The sequence below is a fragment of the Pristiophorus japonicus genome, chromosome 9 (genome assembly GCF_044704955.1).
Source record: "Pristiophorus japonicus isolate sPriJap1 chromosome 9, sPriJap1.hap1, whole genome shotgun sequence".
NCBI classification, from domain to species: domain Eukaryota; kingdom Metazoa; phylum Chordata; class Chondrichthyes; family Pristiophoridae; genus Pristiophorus; species Pristiophorus japonicus.
Window position 1 is genome coordinate 90,607,029 of NC_091985.1, and position 15,988 is coordinate 90,623,016.

The 15,988-nt window shown below is 46.2% G+C and overlaps 1 protein-coding gene across 4 annotated transcripts in view; it reads left to right on the top strand.

Moving 5' to 3' along the window:
• Positions 1-15,988, top strand: part of sptbn1 (spectrin, beta, non-erythrocytic 1) — a 343,630-nt gene that overhangs the window by 228,642 nt on the left and 99,000 nt on the right. For all 4 annotated transcript variants that reach the window (XM_070889548.1, XM_070889549.1, XM_070889550.1 and 1 more), the window contains one exon: positions 10,260-10,411. In XM_070889548.1, the coding sequence (XP_070745649.1) occupies positions 10,260-10,411 (152 nt within the window). The remainder of the gene's footprint in view (positions 1-10,259; positions 10,412-15,988) is intronic.

Here is a 15,988-nt window from a genome sequence, read left to right on the forward strand (position 1 = left end):
GCATACACGCGCTAGAGTGTGCGCGCATGTGCAGTAGCTCCAGGCCCCTGAGGCTGCGTGGGAGGGGCCCGACCCTAGCACTGGCCGAATGGGCTCACCGGGCGAAAATTGGACTGGACCTCCCTCCCATTCAGCTCCCTCCCTCCCTCAGGTTCAGCTCCCTCCCCCTCCCTCCCTCCTGTTCAGCCTCCCACCCTTCTTCCCCCTCCCCCCCTCCCCTCTTCCCTCTTTTCCCCCCATTTCCCACCCTCCCCGTCGTTGGTGGGGCCTGCCCGCCCGGCATCTCGCTGGGGGCAGGCCCCGCCCGAAGTGTCGGCGGCAGCAGCGGCGGCAGCCTGACCTGGTCCGTTCAGCCTCTCCCTCATCCTCCCTTCCCTCTCCCTCTCCCCCTCCCCTCTCTCTCCCCCTCGCCCTCTCTCCCCCTCCCGCTCGCCTTCTCTCCCCCTCCTCCTCGCCCTCTCTCCCCCTCGCCCTCTCTCCCCCTCGCCCTCTCTCCCCCTCGCCCTCTCTCCCCCTCGCCCTCTCTCCCCCTCGCCCTCTCTCCCCCTCGCCCTCTCTCCCCCTCGCCCTCTCTCCCCCTCGCCCTCTCTCCCCCTCGCCCTCTCTCCCCCTCGCCCTCTCTCCCCCTCGCCCTCTCTCCCCCTCGCCCTCTCTCCCCCTCGCCCTCTCTCCCCCTCGCCCTCTCTCCCCCTCGCCCTCTCTCCCCCTCGCCCTCTCTCCCCCTCGCCCTCTCTCCCCCTCGCCCTCTCTCCCCCTCGCCCTCTCTCCCCCTCGCCCTCTCTCCCCCTCGCCCTCTCTCCCCCTCGCCCTCTCTCCCCCTCGCCCTCTCTCCCCCTCGCCCTCTCTCCCCCTCGCCCTCTCTCCCCCTCGCCCTCTCTCCCCCTCGCCCTCTCTGCCCCTCGCCCTCTCTCCCCCTCGCCCTCTCTCCCCCTCGCCCTCTCTCCCCCTCGCCCTCTCTCCCCCTCGCCCTCTCTCCCCCTCGCCCTCTCTCCCCCTCGCCCTCTCTCCCCCTCGCCCTCTCTCTCCCCCTCGCCCTCTCTCTCCCCCTCGCCCTCTCTCCCCCTCGCCCTCTCTCCCTCTCTCCCTCTCTCCCCCTCGCCCTCTCTCCCCTTCGCCCCCTCTCTCCCCCTCGCCCCCTCTCTCCCCCTCGCCCCCTCTCTCCCCCTCGCCCCCTCTCTCCCCCTCGCCCCCTCTCTCCCCCTCGCCCCCTCTCTCCCCCTCGCCCCCTCTCTCCCCCTCGCCCCCTCTCTCCCCCTCGCCCCCTCTCTCCCCCTCTCTCCCCCTCGCCCCCTCTCTCCCCCTCGCCCCCTCTCTCCCCCTCGCCCCCTCTCTCCCCCTCGCCCCCTCGCTCCCCCTCGCCCCCTCTCTCCCCCTCGCCCCCTCGCTCCCCCTCGCCCCCTCGCTCCCCCTCGCCCCCTCGCCCCCTCTCTCCCCCTCGCCCCCTCTCTCCCCCTCGCCCCCTCTCTCCCCCTCGCCCCCTCTCACCCTCGCCCCCTCTCACCCCTCGCTGTCAGAAACACTGACAGAGAGACATTGCGGCGGCGGGCGGGGGGGGGGGGGGGCATCCCAGCATGCTGTTGGAGGGCTCCCGGTGCTGCAGTAGGTGAGTGGAAATAATTTTTTATTCATTGATTTTTAAAAGTTTTTTTTATATATATTTTTTGATTTATTTATTTATAATTTATTATTGATGATGGCTCTTTATTTGTAAAAGTGAAGTGTTTTAATGTTTGTTAAATTCCCTCCCCTCCGACCGCCCATCTTTCATTCCCTACGCCTGATATCCAAGTGTAGGCAAGGTTTTTCTGATACTCCATTCTAAGTTAGTTTGGAGTAAGTTTTCGCTGCCTAAACTTGCAAAACAGGCGACGCCCCCTTTGGGGGAAAAGAAAATCTGTTCTAAAATGAAACTATTCTAACTGACTGATAGAACTGGAGCAAACTAAATGCCGAGAATTGTAATTTCCAAGATGCTCCATTCTAAACCAGTTGCTTCAAAAAAAATAGGAGCAACTCAGGCCGAAACTTGAGCCCTATAATTCTAAACTATTTCTGTTTACCTCTAGCATTATTTTGTTGTATTTAGTAGTTTTTAAGATTAATTTTCTGCTGTTTCCATTCCATTCAGGCAGAAGAAAATAGATTGTCAGTTTATCAGGCTGTAAGTAAATAAGTAGGCCTACAATAAAATACCGAGACTGAAAAACTCAATTATTTATTTATTCTTCAGACGGCAGCTGAAGGTCATTTGATGCATTATATGTTGCTTAGCAGCAGTGTGAATTAATGTCAGAATAACGGTGCTTGTGTGATCCATAAATAATATGATCATATCACTCATCTCTTAGCATGAAAAACATAGGAGAGACTGCTGTGCAGTAGTTAGAAGAAGGTTGCCTTTTAATGTGACTACGGCATTGATCAGATTGAAGCTTTGTTTTGAATATTTGAGTGAACCTGTAAAATGCTACATTGCACACTTGCATAGTGAATCTGTCTCTGAGGACTATCGTGGCAATGTTTGAGCAGAACTCCACTGTGTTTATGACATAAATGTGTATGTCAGTGGCACCACCCCCATTGTATCCATCACCCTTTTCAATTCTAATTACTGAATCAATCAGAGTGCAGACCAGCGATTAGCTGTAGCCATGGAAGTTAATTTATAATCGCAAGCTGATAATTCTCATCTTGAGATGAAAAGGGCCACATAATGCACTTCTCAGGCATTGAGTAGGTTGGGCCTCTACTCATTGGAATTCAGAAGAATGGGCCCAAGTTTCGGGCTGCGCCTAGAACGGCGCAACCCCGACCTGGACGCCCGTTTTTCGCGCCACAAAGTGCGCCTAAAAAAAACTTACAGATTCTCCGGCTCCCTGCTGGTCCTCGATCCGGGCGCGGCGCAGCACGAGCTGTAGGGGGCGGAGCCAGGTTCCTGCGCTGAAAACAGTGCCAGGACCTCTGCACATACGTGCTACAGTGGGCGCGCATGTGCAGTAGCTCCAGGCGCCCAAAACTGTGTGGGAGGGGCCCGAAGCACGCAGCCCCTAGCCCTGGCCGAATGGCCTCACTGGGGCTATGTGCATAAGGCTGCCTCCCACGCCCAGCTCCTCCTTCCTCCCGACCCGACTTGACTCCCGCCCGCCCCCGGAACCGACCCGAACCCCCCCCCCCCCGGACTGGACCCGACCCGTGCTTTCCCCCCACCCCCCCTGAACCGAACCGACTGACCTCCTCCCCGCCGACCCGACTCGACTCCCGCGCCCCCGGACCGGACCCGCGCTCCCCCCGACCCGACCCAACGCCACCTATCTGTAAATCTGGTGCTGGGGAAGGGCCCTGCCCGAAGTCTTGGGCCCGGCCAGGCTTGGCCCGTTCAGCCTCCCTCCCCCTTCTCTTCCCCTCCGCCCTTCTCCTTTCCCCCCCGCCCTTCTCCTTTCCCCCCCCGCCCTTCTCCTTTCCCCCCCCGCCCTTCTCCTTTCCCCCCCCGCCCTTCTCCTTTCCCCCCCGCCCTTCTCCTTTCCCCCCCGCCCTTCTCCTTTCCCCCCTCGCCCTTCTCCTTTCCCCCCCCGCCCTTCTCCTTTCCCCCCCCGCCCTTCTCCTTTCCCCCCCCGCCCTTCTCCTTTCCCCCCCCGCCCTTCTCCTTTCCCCCCCCGCCCTTCTCCTTTCCCCCCCGCCCTTCTCCTTTCCCCCCCCCCCGCCCTTCTCCTTTCCCCCCCAGCCCTTCTCCTTTTCCCCCCCAGCCCTTCTCCTTTTCCCCCCCCGCCCTTCTCCTTTTCCCCCCCCACCCTTCTCCTTTTCCCCCCCCGCCCTTCTCCTTTTCCCCCCCCGCCCTTCTCCTTTCCCCCCCCGCCCTTCTCCTTTCCCCCCCCGCCCTTCTCCTTTCCCCCCCCGCCCTTCTCCTTTCCCCCCCCGCCCTTCTCCTTTCCCCCCCCGCCCTTCTCCTTTCCCCCCCAGCCCTTCTCCTTTCCCCCCCGCCCTTCTCCTTTCCCCCCCGCCCTTCTCCTTTCCCCCCCGCCCTTCTCCTTTCCCCCCCGCCCTTCTCCTTTCCCCCCCGCCCTTCTCCTTTCCCCCCCCCCGCCCGTCTCCTTTCCCCCCCCCGCCCGTCTCCTTTCCCCCCCCGCCCGTCTCCCGTTCCCCCCCCCTGCCCGTCTCCCGTCCCCTTGTCCTCTCCCACCTTCTTTCCCCCCTTCCCCCCTCTCTCCCTCCCCTCGCTGTCAGAAACACAGACACTGACAGACAGAGAGTGAGAGACACACACAGACAGAGAGATAGAGACACTGACAGAGACACACTGGGGGGGGGGGGGGTGGGGGCTCCCGGTGCTGCAGTCGGGAAGTAGAAAATGTTTTATTTATTTCGTATTAATTTTTTTTGATTGATTTATTGGTTGATTTATTGATGTTTTTATCATTTATTATTGATGGCTCTTTATTTGTAAAACTGAAGTGTTTAATGTTTGTAAACTTGCCTTTAACCGCCCCCCCCCCATTCCCTACGCCTGATTTGTAACCTACGACTGATTTTCCAAAGTGTAGACAAGGTTTTTTCGAGCGTACAAAAATCTTCACTTACTCCATTCGAAGTTAGTTTGGAGTAAGTTTTCACTGCCGAAACTTTGAAAACAGGCGTACGTGGCCGGACACGCCCCCTTTTGAAAAAAAATTCTGTTCCAAAGTGAAACTGTTCTAACTGACTAGAACTGGAGCAAACTAAATGCCGAGAATTTGAATTTCTAAGATACTCCGTTCTACACCAGTTGCTCCAAAAAATCAGGAACAACTGAGGCCGTAACTTGGGCCCAATGAGAGTTGATCTTATAGAAACGTATAAGATTATGAGGGGGCTTGACAAGGTGGATGCAGAGAGGATGTTTCCACTGATGGGAGAGACTAGAACTCGACGGCTTTATCTTAGAATAAGGGGCCACCCATTTAAAACTGAGATGAGGAGAAATTTCTTCTGAGGGTTGTGAATCTGTGGGATTCGCTGTCTGAGAGCTGTGAAAGCTGGGACATTGAATAAATTTAAGACCGAAATAGACAGTTTCTTAAACGATAAGGGGTTATGGGGAGCGGGCAGGGAAGTGGAGCTGAATCCATGATCAGATCAGCCATGATCTTATTGAATGGCGGAGCAGGTTCGAGGGCCTTATGGCCTATTTCTGCTTCTATTTCTTATATTCTTATGTAAACTCACTTCCCCTAATTTTTTATATCATTAGTCAAGGTATCAGGATCCCAGTTTTCTTAAACTCTGACAAAAATGACAAACTTCAAGTCTGTGTTTTTGATAACGCCAACAAAACACCAGAAATCATAGGGAAAACATTTAATATTTTCTCCAAGTGCTCCCCTAGTCTAAAATTTTAAAACAAATTCCTATCTGCACAACTATGACAGGAAAGTCAGACCAAGAGGTTCATTGTGCTTATATTTGCTTTTCTGGGTTAATTATGTGTCTACTGCCTCTGGTCACTGACCCAGCTGTGTCGAACTCAATCCAAATCTGTCAACTCCCAGATATGCCATGTCAATTGAAAACTGCAGAAGATTTTACAAGGGATTATTCTGATTTTTTCATTGAGGATATGAGAATGGAGACAGTTTTGAAATGTAACAATAACTCTCATCACTGGAAACATTGCAGCCTGTATATAACTGAATTGTTGCAATTGTAGATATGTTCCAAATATAACTCACTACCAAGTAAAGATGGGAGTGATCGCAAACTTATGTCCCTTGTTAAGACAATGACTGGATTCAAAAGGAAAATCAAAGCTAATAAAGACGCCACTCCTGAATTTGCCCTTGCCATTTGCTGTCTGGAGTTGGTCTAAATCCATGGTGATCTGTTCCCAAAGAGAGCTGTTACCCAAATCTACCCATATCTGTGAATATTAACGTAAAATATGAGACTTAATTTGAAATCTCCAGCTTTCCATGCATAGGGACCCAGCAATTTCTGTATTTAACATTGAGTGACAATGGGTGGCCTAGAAGTTGAGTCTTGAAATGCTGCTTTTTTGGCAGCTCTGATCCAGAACCTGCTTCCAAATTTTGTAAAACAGTGAATTTTGAGTAACGTGTGAAGATGTTGTACGATGATTGACAAAAGTCCAAGGCAAAGTTCAAATCCTTTCTGATCCGTGACCCGTGCCTTTTATTTGATGGTATCTTAAGTCCGCTTTGAAGTCCAAAAGTGTGACCACCTCTGGTGCTTTATCTAAATATACATGGGAATTAAAAAATAGATTTCACAGTTTGATGTTGATTGGAAATTAATATAAAGTCGCTTTTATATTGCTGGCCAGAAGAACAACTAATCTTCCACAGTTATAGAATCATAGAAATTTACAGCACAGAAGGCGGCCATTTTGACCCATCATGTTCGGCCGGCTGACCAAGAGCTATACTTGAAAAGTGCAGCTGGTCTTTGTAAAAACCAGTTGGAAACTGGATGCAGCTATGTATTTAATGTCTGCACAGAATGGCTGTGATTGTTCAGCTAGTGTACATGTGCAAACTACTGACTGGTGTTGTGATGCTGGTCAGATATGCATCTTTACATGCTGATATAATGATATAACCAACAACTTGTATTATTAATGGCTTCAACATAGAAACACATTTCAAAGCACTTCAGAAGTCACACGACAAAGCAATCAGAACCGCACATTTACTGGGCCCAGATAGATTGTGGCAGTTGGGAATAAAAACAGGTTGCCCTGGCTTTAATAAATCTAATAAGTTTCGGTTGGAGTTGCTGTGATTGTCAAGAGCCAGCAGCATAACATCAGTTACAGTAACTGAGTCATCCCATCTTTACAAAACCAATGACGATTGGTTGTTGAAGCACTTGATATGTTACTTACTGTTTGGCACCCTTTAACGATATTTTTGTTCAGCAAAGAACCAGTCAAAAAAATTGAAGCTGTACATCTCCATATTAACAAAGTGATGGTTTATTTGCATACTGTGACTTAAGTGTGAATATGATTCCTGAAGTGGAAATAATGAAAAGGCTGGAATCTGAGAATATATACATTGATGAAGTATTCAGTATTGTTGGAGCTGATACCAGAATTCTATTTGAGAGTAACCTAGGTAAAGTTACCTGTTAACAGCACATTTGTTTACCATATGATAAACAACAGAACATAGAAGCAAGATTTAAGGTTCTTTGGCCAACATTCATAACATGGCAAGCAGTCTTTGTTTACAGTACCTGGATGATACTTGAATCCTGCTGCTCAGAAAAGAGCTTTGTGGATAGACAGTGCAGGCTATAGTATCTGCATTTGCTAACCATTTAAATTAATTGTAGCTAGATTTTAAGTGCGTAGAGTTCAAGATTTGACACAGTACTCCATGCAGTGTCAGACTGAAGCATTGTAAGACACACTCCTCTAGGAAGTCTGATTCTACTTTACTCAAGGTTCAGGTTGCTAGCTGTTTCACACAAACACTTGCATACAAAGGTAAAAGCTCTTTTTTAGAAAGAAACACTCTTGCAAATTTACAGAATTCAAGTAGCACATTTACATTAGTAACATTGAATAACTGGTGAGTAATTACACTCGTTTAAACTGTTCACTGAATAGAACTTGCTTTGGTAAGAATCTGATCTCTGTATGTGGACCACATAATTTAAGAAATTAAAGTGTTCTCTTGCTAAAGAGACTTAAAAGACAAATCAAAGACCCAAATGATTTTGGAAGAAGGATGAAAGAACCAAAGTATTTTCCATGGCAATCCTAGACACCCTGTAATTATCAGAATAATCATCTTTGAATATCTTAATCTAATCTGCATTTTAGAAAACCCAAAATATTGCAAAATTACCATAGATTTCAGGAAAGAAATGGCTTCCTGCATATGCAAATCATAAAAATGTAAGAACAAAAGAAATAGGAGCAGAAGTAGAACCTCTGGTCCCTCGAGCCTGCTCCACCATTCAATAAGATCATGGCTGATCATTGACCTCAACTCCACTTTCCCGTCCGATCTCCATCCCTTGATTCACCTAGACTCCAAAAATCTGTCTCAGCCTTGAATGTATTCAGATACTCAGCATCCACAGCCCTCTGGGGCAGAGCATTCCAAAGATTCACACGCCTCTGAGTGATGAAATTCCTCCTCATCTCATCTGTCATAAATGGCCTACCCCTTATCCTGAGACCCTGCCCCCTAGTTCTGGAGACACTAGCCAGGGGAAACAACCTCTCAGCATCTACCCTGTCAATCCCCTTCAGAATCTTAGAATCTTAAATGTTTCATGAGATCACTTCTCATTCTTCAAAACTCCAGAGAGTATAGACCCATTCTATACAGTCTCTCATCATAAGACAGCTCTCTCATCCTCGGAATCAATCTTGTGAACCTCCGTTGTACCGCCTCCAAGGCAACAATATATTTCCTTAGATAAGGAGACCAAAACTCTGCACAGGTGTGGTCACACAAAGGCCCTGTATAATTGTAGCAAAACTTCCTTATTCTTATATCCAACCCCCTTGCAATAAACGACAACATGCCATTTGCCTGCCTTATTGCTTGCTGTACCTGCATGCTAACTTTTTGTGTTTCATGCACAAGGACACCCAAATCTCTCTGAACACCAACATTTAAAAGTTTCTCACCATTTAAAAAAAAAAAAGAAATTCTGTTTTTCTATTCTTCTTACCAAAATGAATAACCTCACATTTCCCGACATTATACTCGATCTGCCACCTTACTGCCCACTCACTTAGTCTATCTATATCCCTTTGTAGATGCTTTGTGTTCCCCTCAAAGCTTACTGTCTCACCTAGTTTTCTATCATTAGCAAACTTGGATACATTACACTTGGTCCCTTCACCTAGGTCATTAATACAGATTATAAATAGCTGAGGCCCAAGCACTGATCCTTGCGCCACTCCACTGCCAACCTAAAAAAAGACTTGTTAACCCCTACTCGCTGTTTTCTGTCCATTAGCCAATCCTCCAATCCCATGAACCCTTATCTTGTGTAATAACCTTTTAAGTGGCACCTTATCGAATGCCTTTTGGAAATCTAAGACTAGAACATCCATTGGTTCCCCTTTATCCACCCTGCTATTTACATCCTCAAAAAATAATAAATTTGTCAACATGATTTCCCTTTCATAAAAAACTGTGTTGACTCTGTCTAATCATGTTATGATTAAACAAGTGTCCTGATGCCACTTCCTTAACAATGGATTCCAGCATTTTCCTGACGACTGATGTCAGGCTCACTGGCCTGTAGTTCCGTGTTTTCTCTCTCCCTCCTTTCTTGAATAGCGGTATTACATTTGCTACCTTCCAATCCGCTGGGACCATTCTAGAATCTAGGGAATTTTGAAAGATCAAAACCAATGCATCCACGATCTCTGCAGCCACCTCTTTTAGAACCCTAGGATGTAGGCCATCAGGTCCAGGGGATTTGCCGGCTTTTAATCCCATTAGTTTCTCTAGTACTTTTTCTCTGCTTATATTGATTACTTTAAGTTCCTCACCCTCATTAGATCCTTGGTTCCCCATCATTTTAGGTATGCTTTTTGCATCTTCTACTGTGAAGACAGATACAAAATATTTGTTTAACATTTCTGCCGTTTCCTTATTCCTCATAATTTCTTCTGCCTCAGTCTCTAAGGGACCAATGTTTACTTTTGCTACACTCTCCCTTTTTACATATTTGTAGAAACTCTTACAATCTGTTTTTATATTTCTTGTTCTTAGTTTATTTTTTCCCTTTCAATTTTTTGGGCATCCTTTGCTGGTTTCTGAAACTCTCCCAATCCTCAGCCTTACTACTATTCTTCACAACATTATAATCTGCTTCTTTCAATCTAATGCTATCCTTAACTTCTTTAGTTAATGACGGATGGATCACTTTTCCTGTGGTGATCCATCATGATGGAATATCCAATCGTCATGAACTAAATTCTTGACCTGGAACCATACTCAGTTACTGCAGTACTTGCAATGTTGTGGTCAAACACACAAAAATATGGAGCCACTTTCTGTAGTATAACTGGGGCATATCCGAGCTTTCTATTTAAAATTCAGTCACCTGGCTATAATAGCAGACCGTCATTGACTGTGCAGATGTTTAGACCTGGGCATTTTCAGTGCATTGCTTAAGCTTTAAACCCAATTATAGATTCGTGCTATTTGAACCCTTTTGTGGAGTTACTTAATTTCTAACTTTAAGGATGTTGAATAGTGAATAAACTAGTTTTTTTTGTTTTCATCTTATAGACGAGCGTGAAGCTGTTCAAAAGAAGACATTCACAAAATGGGTGAACTCACATTTGGCACGAGTGTCTTGCAGAATCACAGATTTGTACACAGATCTACGCGATGGCCGAATGCTGATCAAACTACTCGAGGTGTTGTCAGGAGAAAGACTTGTAAGTATTTAATTAACAGAAGGATGCATGGCCAGCAATATTCCCTTGATCAAAATGTTATCGATTACTTTCTTCTTACACAAGCATCCGACTATGGAAGGCTTGTTCAGGTAGCAGTTCTTGGCATGGTTATTAAATTAAACTAAATGTCGATAAACTGCAGCTTCAGTTGATAACTGAAGCATATCTTTGATCTCTGAGAAGCATTTTTTCTTTGGACTGTAAGCAATATAATTATTTATGAAAGATCATTTTTACCAGTACAAACATGTAGTAGTCCTGTTTGTGTTTAATTTGACTTTTTAAAAAAAATGATTCTTCCTTAGCTGTTTAGAAGGGCCCAGTACCGTCACCTTATTTTTGCTAGCAAGAAAATCATGTATCCATAATCTTGGCATAGTCATTGCTGAGCTCTGGTGTCATGTCATATCTGTGTACATTAAGGAAATATTAAACTTGAGATTTGACATTAATCGGACTAAATTCTGTGTAGAGCAGTGGAGTTACAGGTTTCAGCTGTTCCAAGGACCCCACTGAGATCTTAAGTATGCAATTGATTGAAAGAGATTTTAAGTACCCCAATTGCATAAATAAAATTATTCATGACTGTTATACTACCATTGAGCGCCATTACTGTTCTCTTTTGTCTTTGTTTCTGATTGAACAATTTAGTTTTGAGACATGGGCGCAGCTTTCATCGTCTATGTGCCAACTTCTACAGATATTTCAACTGTTGTCAAATAAAGAATAGTGTGTACAAAAAGTGTAGGCTCTTGAGGAACAGGTACTTTGCATTGCACAACATTTACAATGGGGGTGAAAACCTCTGATTCATGAGGGAACTGAAGACAATGCAATTAAACACGCCTTTATTTGAATATACTCATAGGAATGTTTGTTGCAAAGCATGCTTACTGTAGATTAAAGATTAGTCTGATCATTAATCACCTGTGTAACTAGGTAGCTATGATTTCTAGATCGATGTTCCCAGAGTTAGGACATTGGTTTCTTAAGGTACATTCAGTCTAATACAGTCTTAAGAAAAACATACTTGTGTTTTCTTTCCCTCACATATTACTTGAAGCTTTCGGATGAAGTTAATTTGTGGCCCTGAAAGTGCATTATTAACTCACTGTCCATTCTTCATTCTCAGCCACATTTTAAATGATAAAACGGGTAGTTTTTATAGTGCTAAATTATCAAGAGACCAAGCTTAACAGATTTAATCCTGTGGGTTTATTTTCATGTATGGGCACAGGCGCCTTTTATCAAATGATCATGTCACGTGGGGTGTACACATGCAGTAAAAAAAAAACTCTGTAGAATTTTGTTTTTCGTCACAAAGTGTCATAGGTTCTTTAACAGCCACCTGAACCACTGGAGCAAGCCGACCATCTCCCCAAAGGATGACAGAATGTAGAATTACATAGAATTTACAGCACAAACAGGCCATTTGGTCCAACTGCTCTGCGCCAGTATTTATGCTCCACACGAGCCTTCTCCCACCCTACTTCATCTCACCCTATCAGCATATTCTTCTTGGGCAGGACTGGAACTGATGTCCTGGGGGTAACATTTGCTAATGCAGTTCGGGAGTGTTTAAACTAATATGGCAGGGAGATGGGAACCTATGCAGCGAGACAGGGCGAAGTAATATGGAGTCAGAAACGGATGGTAGAAAGGTAAAAAGCAATAATGGAAGGCCGAGTAAACAAAGGCAAGAAACAAAAAGGGCCACACTACATCATAATTCTAAAAGGACAAAGGGTGTTTTTTAAAAAAAAAACAAGCCTGAAGGCTTTGTGTCTTAATGCAAGGAGTATCCGTAATAAAGTGGATGAATTAACTGTGCAAATAGATGTTAACAGATATGATGTGATTGGGATTACGGAGACGTGGCTCCAGGATGATCAGGGCTGGGAACTCAACATCCAAGGGTATTCAACATTCAGGAAGGATAGAATAAAAGGAAAAGGAGGTGGGGTAGCATTGCTGGTTAAAGAGGAGATTAATGCAATAGTTAGGAAGGACATTAGCTTGGATGATGTGGAATCGATATGGGTAGAGCTGCAGAACACCAAAGGGCAAAAAATGTTAGTGGGAGTTGTGTACAGATCTCCAAACAGTAGTAGTGATGTTGGGGAGGGCATCAAACAGGAAATTAGGGGTGAATGCAATAAAGGTGCAGCAGTTATCATGGGTGACTTTAATATGCATATAGATTGGGCTAACCAAACTGGAAGCAATACGGTGGAGGAAGTTTTCCTGGAGTGCATAAGGGATGGTTTCCTAGACCAATATGTTGAGGAACCAACTGGGGGGAGGCCATCTTAGACTGGGTGTTGTGTAAGGAGAGAGGATTAATTAGCAATCTCGTTGTGCGAGGCCCCTTGGGGAAGAATGACCATAATATGATGGAATTCTACATTAGGATGGAGAATGAAACAGTTAATTCAGAGACCATGGTCCAGAACTTAAAGAAGGGTAGCTTTGAAGGTATGAGGCGTGAATTGGCTAGGATAGATTGGCGAATGATACTTAAGGGATTGACAGTGGATGGGCAATGGCAGACATTTAGAGACCGCATGGATGAACTACAACAATTGTACATTCCTGTCTGGTGTAAAAATAAAAAAGGGAAAGTGGCTCAACCGTGGCGATCAAGGGAAACCAGGGATAGTATTAAAGCCAAGGAAGTGGCATACAAATTGGCCAGAAATAGCAGCGAACCCGGGGACTGGGAGAAATTTAGAACTCAGCAGAGGAGGACAAAGTGTTTGATTAGGGCAGGGAAAATAGAGTACGAGAGGAAGCTTGCAGGGAACATTAAGACGGACTGCAAAAGCTTCTACAGATATGTAAAGAGAAAAAGATTAGTAAAGACAAACATAGGTCCCCTGCAGTCAGAATCAGGGGAAGTCATAACGGGGAACAAAGAAATGGCAGACCAATTGAACAAGTACTTTGGTTCGGTATTCACTAAGGAGGATTCAAACAACCTTCCGGATATAAAAGGGGTCAGAGGGTCGAGTAAGAAGGAGGAACTGAGGAAAATCTTTATTAGTCGGGAAATTGTGTTGGGGAAATTGATGGGATTGAAGGCCGATAAATCCCCAGGGCCTGATGATCTGCATCCCATAGTACTTAAGGAGGTGGCCTTGAAAATAGCGGATGCATCGACAGTCATTTTCCAACATTCCATAGACTCTGGATCAGTTCCTATGGAGTGGAGGGTAGCCAATGTAACCCCAATTTTTAAAAAGAGGAGGGAGAGAGAAAACAGGGAATTATAGACCGGTCAGCCTGACATCGGTAGTGGGTAAAATGATGGAATCAATTATTAAGGATGTCATAGCAGCGCATTTGGAAAGGGGTGACATGATAGGTCCAAGTCAGCATGGATTTGTGAAAGGGAAATCATGCTTGACAAATCTTCTGGAATTTTTGAGAATGTTTCCAGTAGAGTGGACAAGCGAGAACCAGTTGATGTGTATTTGGACTTTCAGAAGGCTTTCGACAAGGTCCCACACAAGAGATTAACGTGCAAAGTTAAAGCACATGGAATTGGGGGTAGTGTGCTGATGTGGATTGAGAACTGGTTGGCAGACAGGAAACAAAGAGTAGGAGTAAATGGGTACTTTTCAGAATGGCAGGCTGTGACTAGTGGGGTACCGCAAGGTTCTGTGCTGGGGTCCCAGCTGTTTACATTGTACATTAATGATTTAGACGAGGGGATTAAATGTAGTATCTCCAAATTTGCGGATGACACTAAGTTGCGTGGCAGTGTGAGCTGCGAGGAGGATGCTATGAGGCTGCAGAGTGACTTGGATAGGTTAGGTGAATAGGCAAATGCATGACAGATGAAGTATAATGTGGATAAATGTGAGGTTATCCACTTTGGTGGTAAAAACAGAGAGACAGACTATTATCTGAATGGTGACAGATTAGGAAAAGGGAAGGTGCAACGAGACCTGGGTGTCATGGTACATCAGTCACTGAAGGTTGGCATGCAGATACAGCAGTTGGTTAAGAAAGCAAATGGCATGTTGGCCTTCATAGCGAGGGGATTTGAGTACAGGGGCAGGGAGGTGTTACTACAGTTGTACAGGGCCTTGGTGAGGCCACGCCTGGAGTATTGTGTACAGTTTTGGTCTCCTAACTTGAAGAACATTCTTGCTATTGAGGGAGTGCAGCGAAGGTTCACCAGACTGATTCCCGGGATGGCCGGACTGGCATATCAAGAAAGACTGGGTCAACTGGGCTTGTATTCACTGGAGTTCAGAAGACTGAGAGGGGATCTCATAGAAACGTTTAAAATTATGATGGGTTTAGACAGGTTAGATGCAGGAAGAATGTTCCCAATGTTGGAGAAGTCCAGAACCAGGGGTCACAGTCTAAGGATAAGGGGTAAGCCATTTAGGACCGAGATGAGGAGAAACTTCTTCACCCAGAGAGTGGTGAACCTGTGGAATTCTCTACCACAGAAAGTTGTTGAGACCAATTCACTAAATATATTCAAAAAGGAGTTAGATGTAGTCCTTACTACTAGGGGGATCAAGGGGTATGGCGAGAAAGCAGGAATGGGGTACTGAAGTTGCATGTTCAGCCATGAACTCATTGAATGGCAGTGTAGGCTCGAATGGCCTACTCCTGCACCTATTTTCTATGTTTCTATGTTTCTATTGATTTCTCCCTCATGTGCTTACCAAGTTTCCCCTTAAATGCACCTATGCTATGCAACTCAACTACTCTTTGTGGCACCAAGTTCTGCATTCTAACCACTCTGGGTAAAGCAATTTCTCCTGAATTCTTTATTATTTGATCTTATATTTATGAGCCCCTAATTTTGCCCCCCCCCCCCCCCACAAGTGAACAAATCTTCTCTATGTCTACCCTATCAAACTCTTGCATAATTTTAAAGACCTATAGGTCACCCCTCGGCCTTCACTTTCCTAGAGAAAAGAGACCCACCCTGTTCAGTCTTTCATGATTGGTATAACCTCTCGGTTCTGCTTTCATCCTTAGAAATGTGTTTTGCACCTTCTCCAGTGCTTCTATATCCTTTTTATAATGTGGAGATCAGAACCGGTCACAGTACTCCCAAGTGTGGTCTCACTGTTGTGTACAAGTTTAACTTAACATCTCTGCTTTTCAATTAGACCCCTTGAGAAATAAACCCGAGTACTTTGTTTATTTTTAATGGCCTTATTAACTTATGTTGCTACTTTTAGTGATTTGTGTATCTATACCCTTTGATCAATTTGCTCCTCCAGCCCATTTAGACTCAATGGGCCCAAGTTTCGGCTGTCCCGCAGAACAGCGCATCTCCCGAGAGTCCGGCCTATTCTATAGAATTAAAAGCGCGCCTAAAACTTCGCTCACAATTCTGGCCCTCCCAGCCCGTCCTGTCTCCGGACGACCCTATCCCTGGCCGAAGGGATGTCGCGATGTTCACTGCCCCTATCCCGGGCCGAGTGGCCTGTCTGCTTCGCCGTCCCTCGCTTCGCCCGACCTTGGGCCTCGCCTCATCGCCGCTGCCCTTACCTCTAGGCCTCCTCGCCAGCCCGTCTAAACACC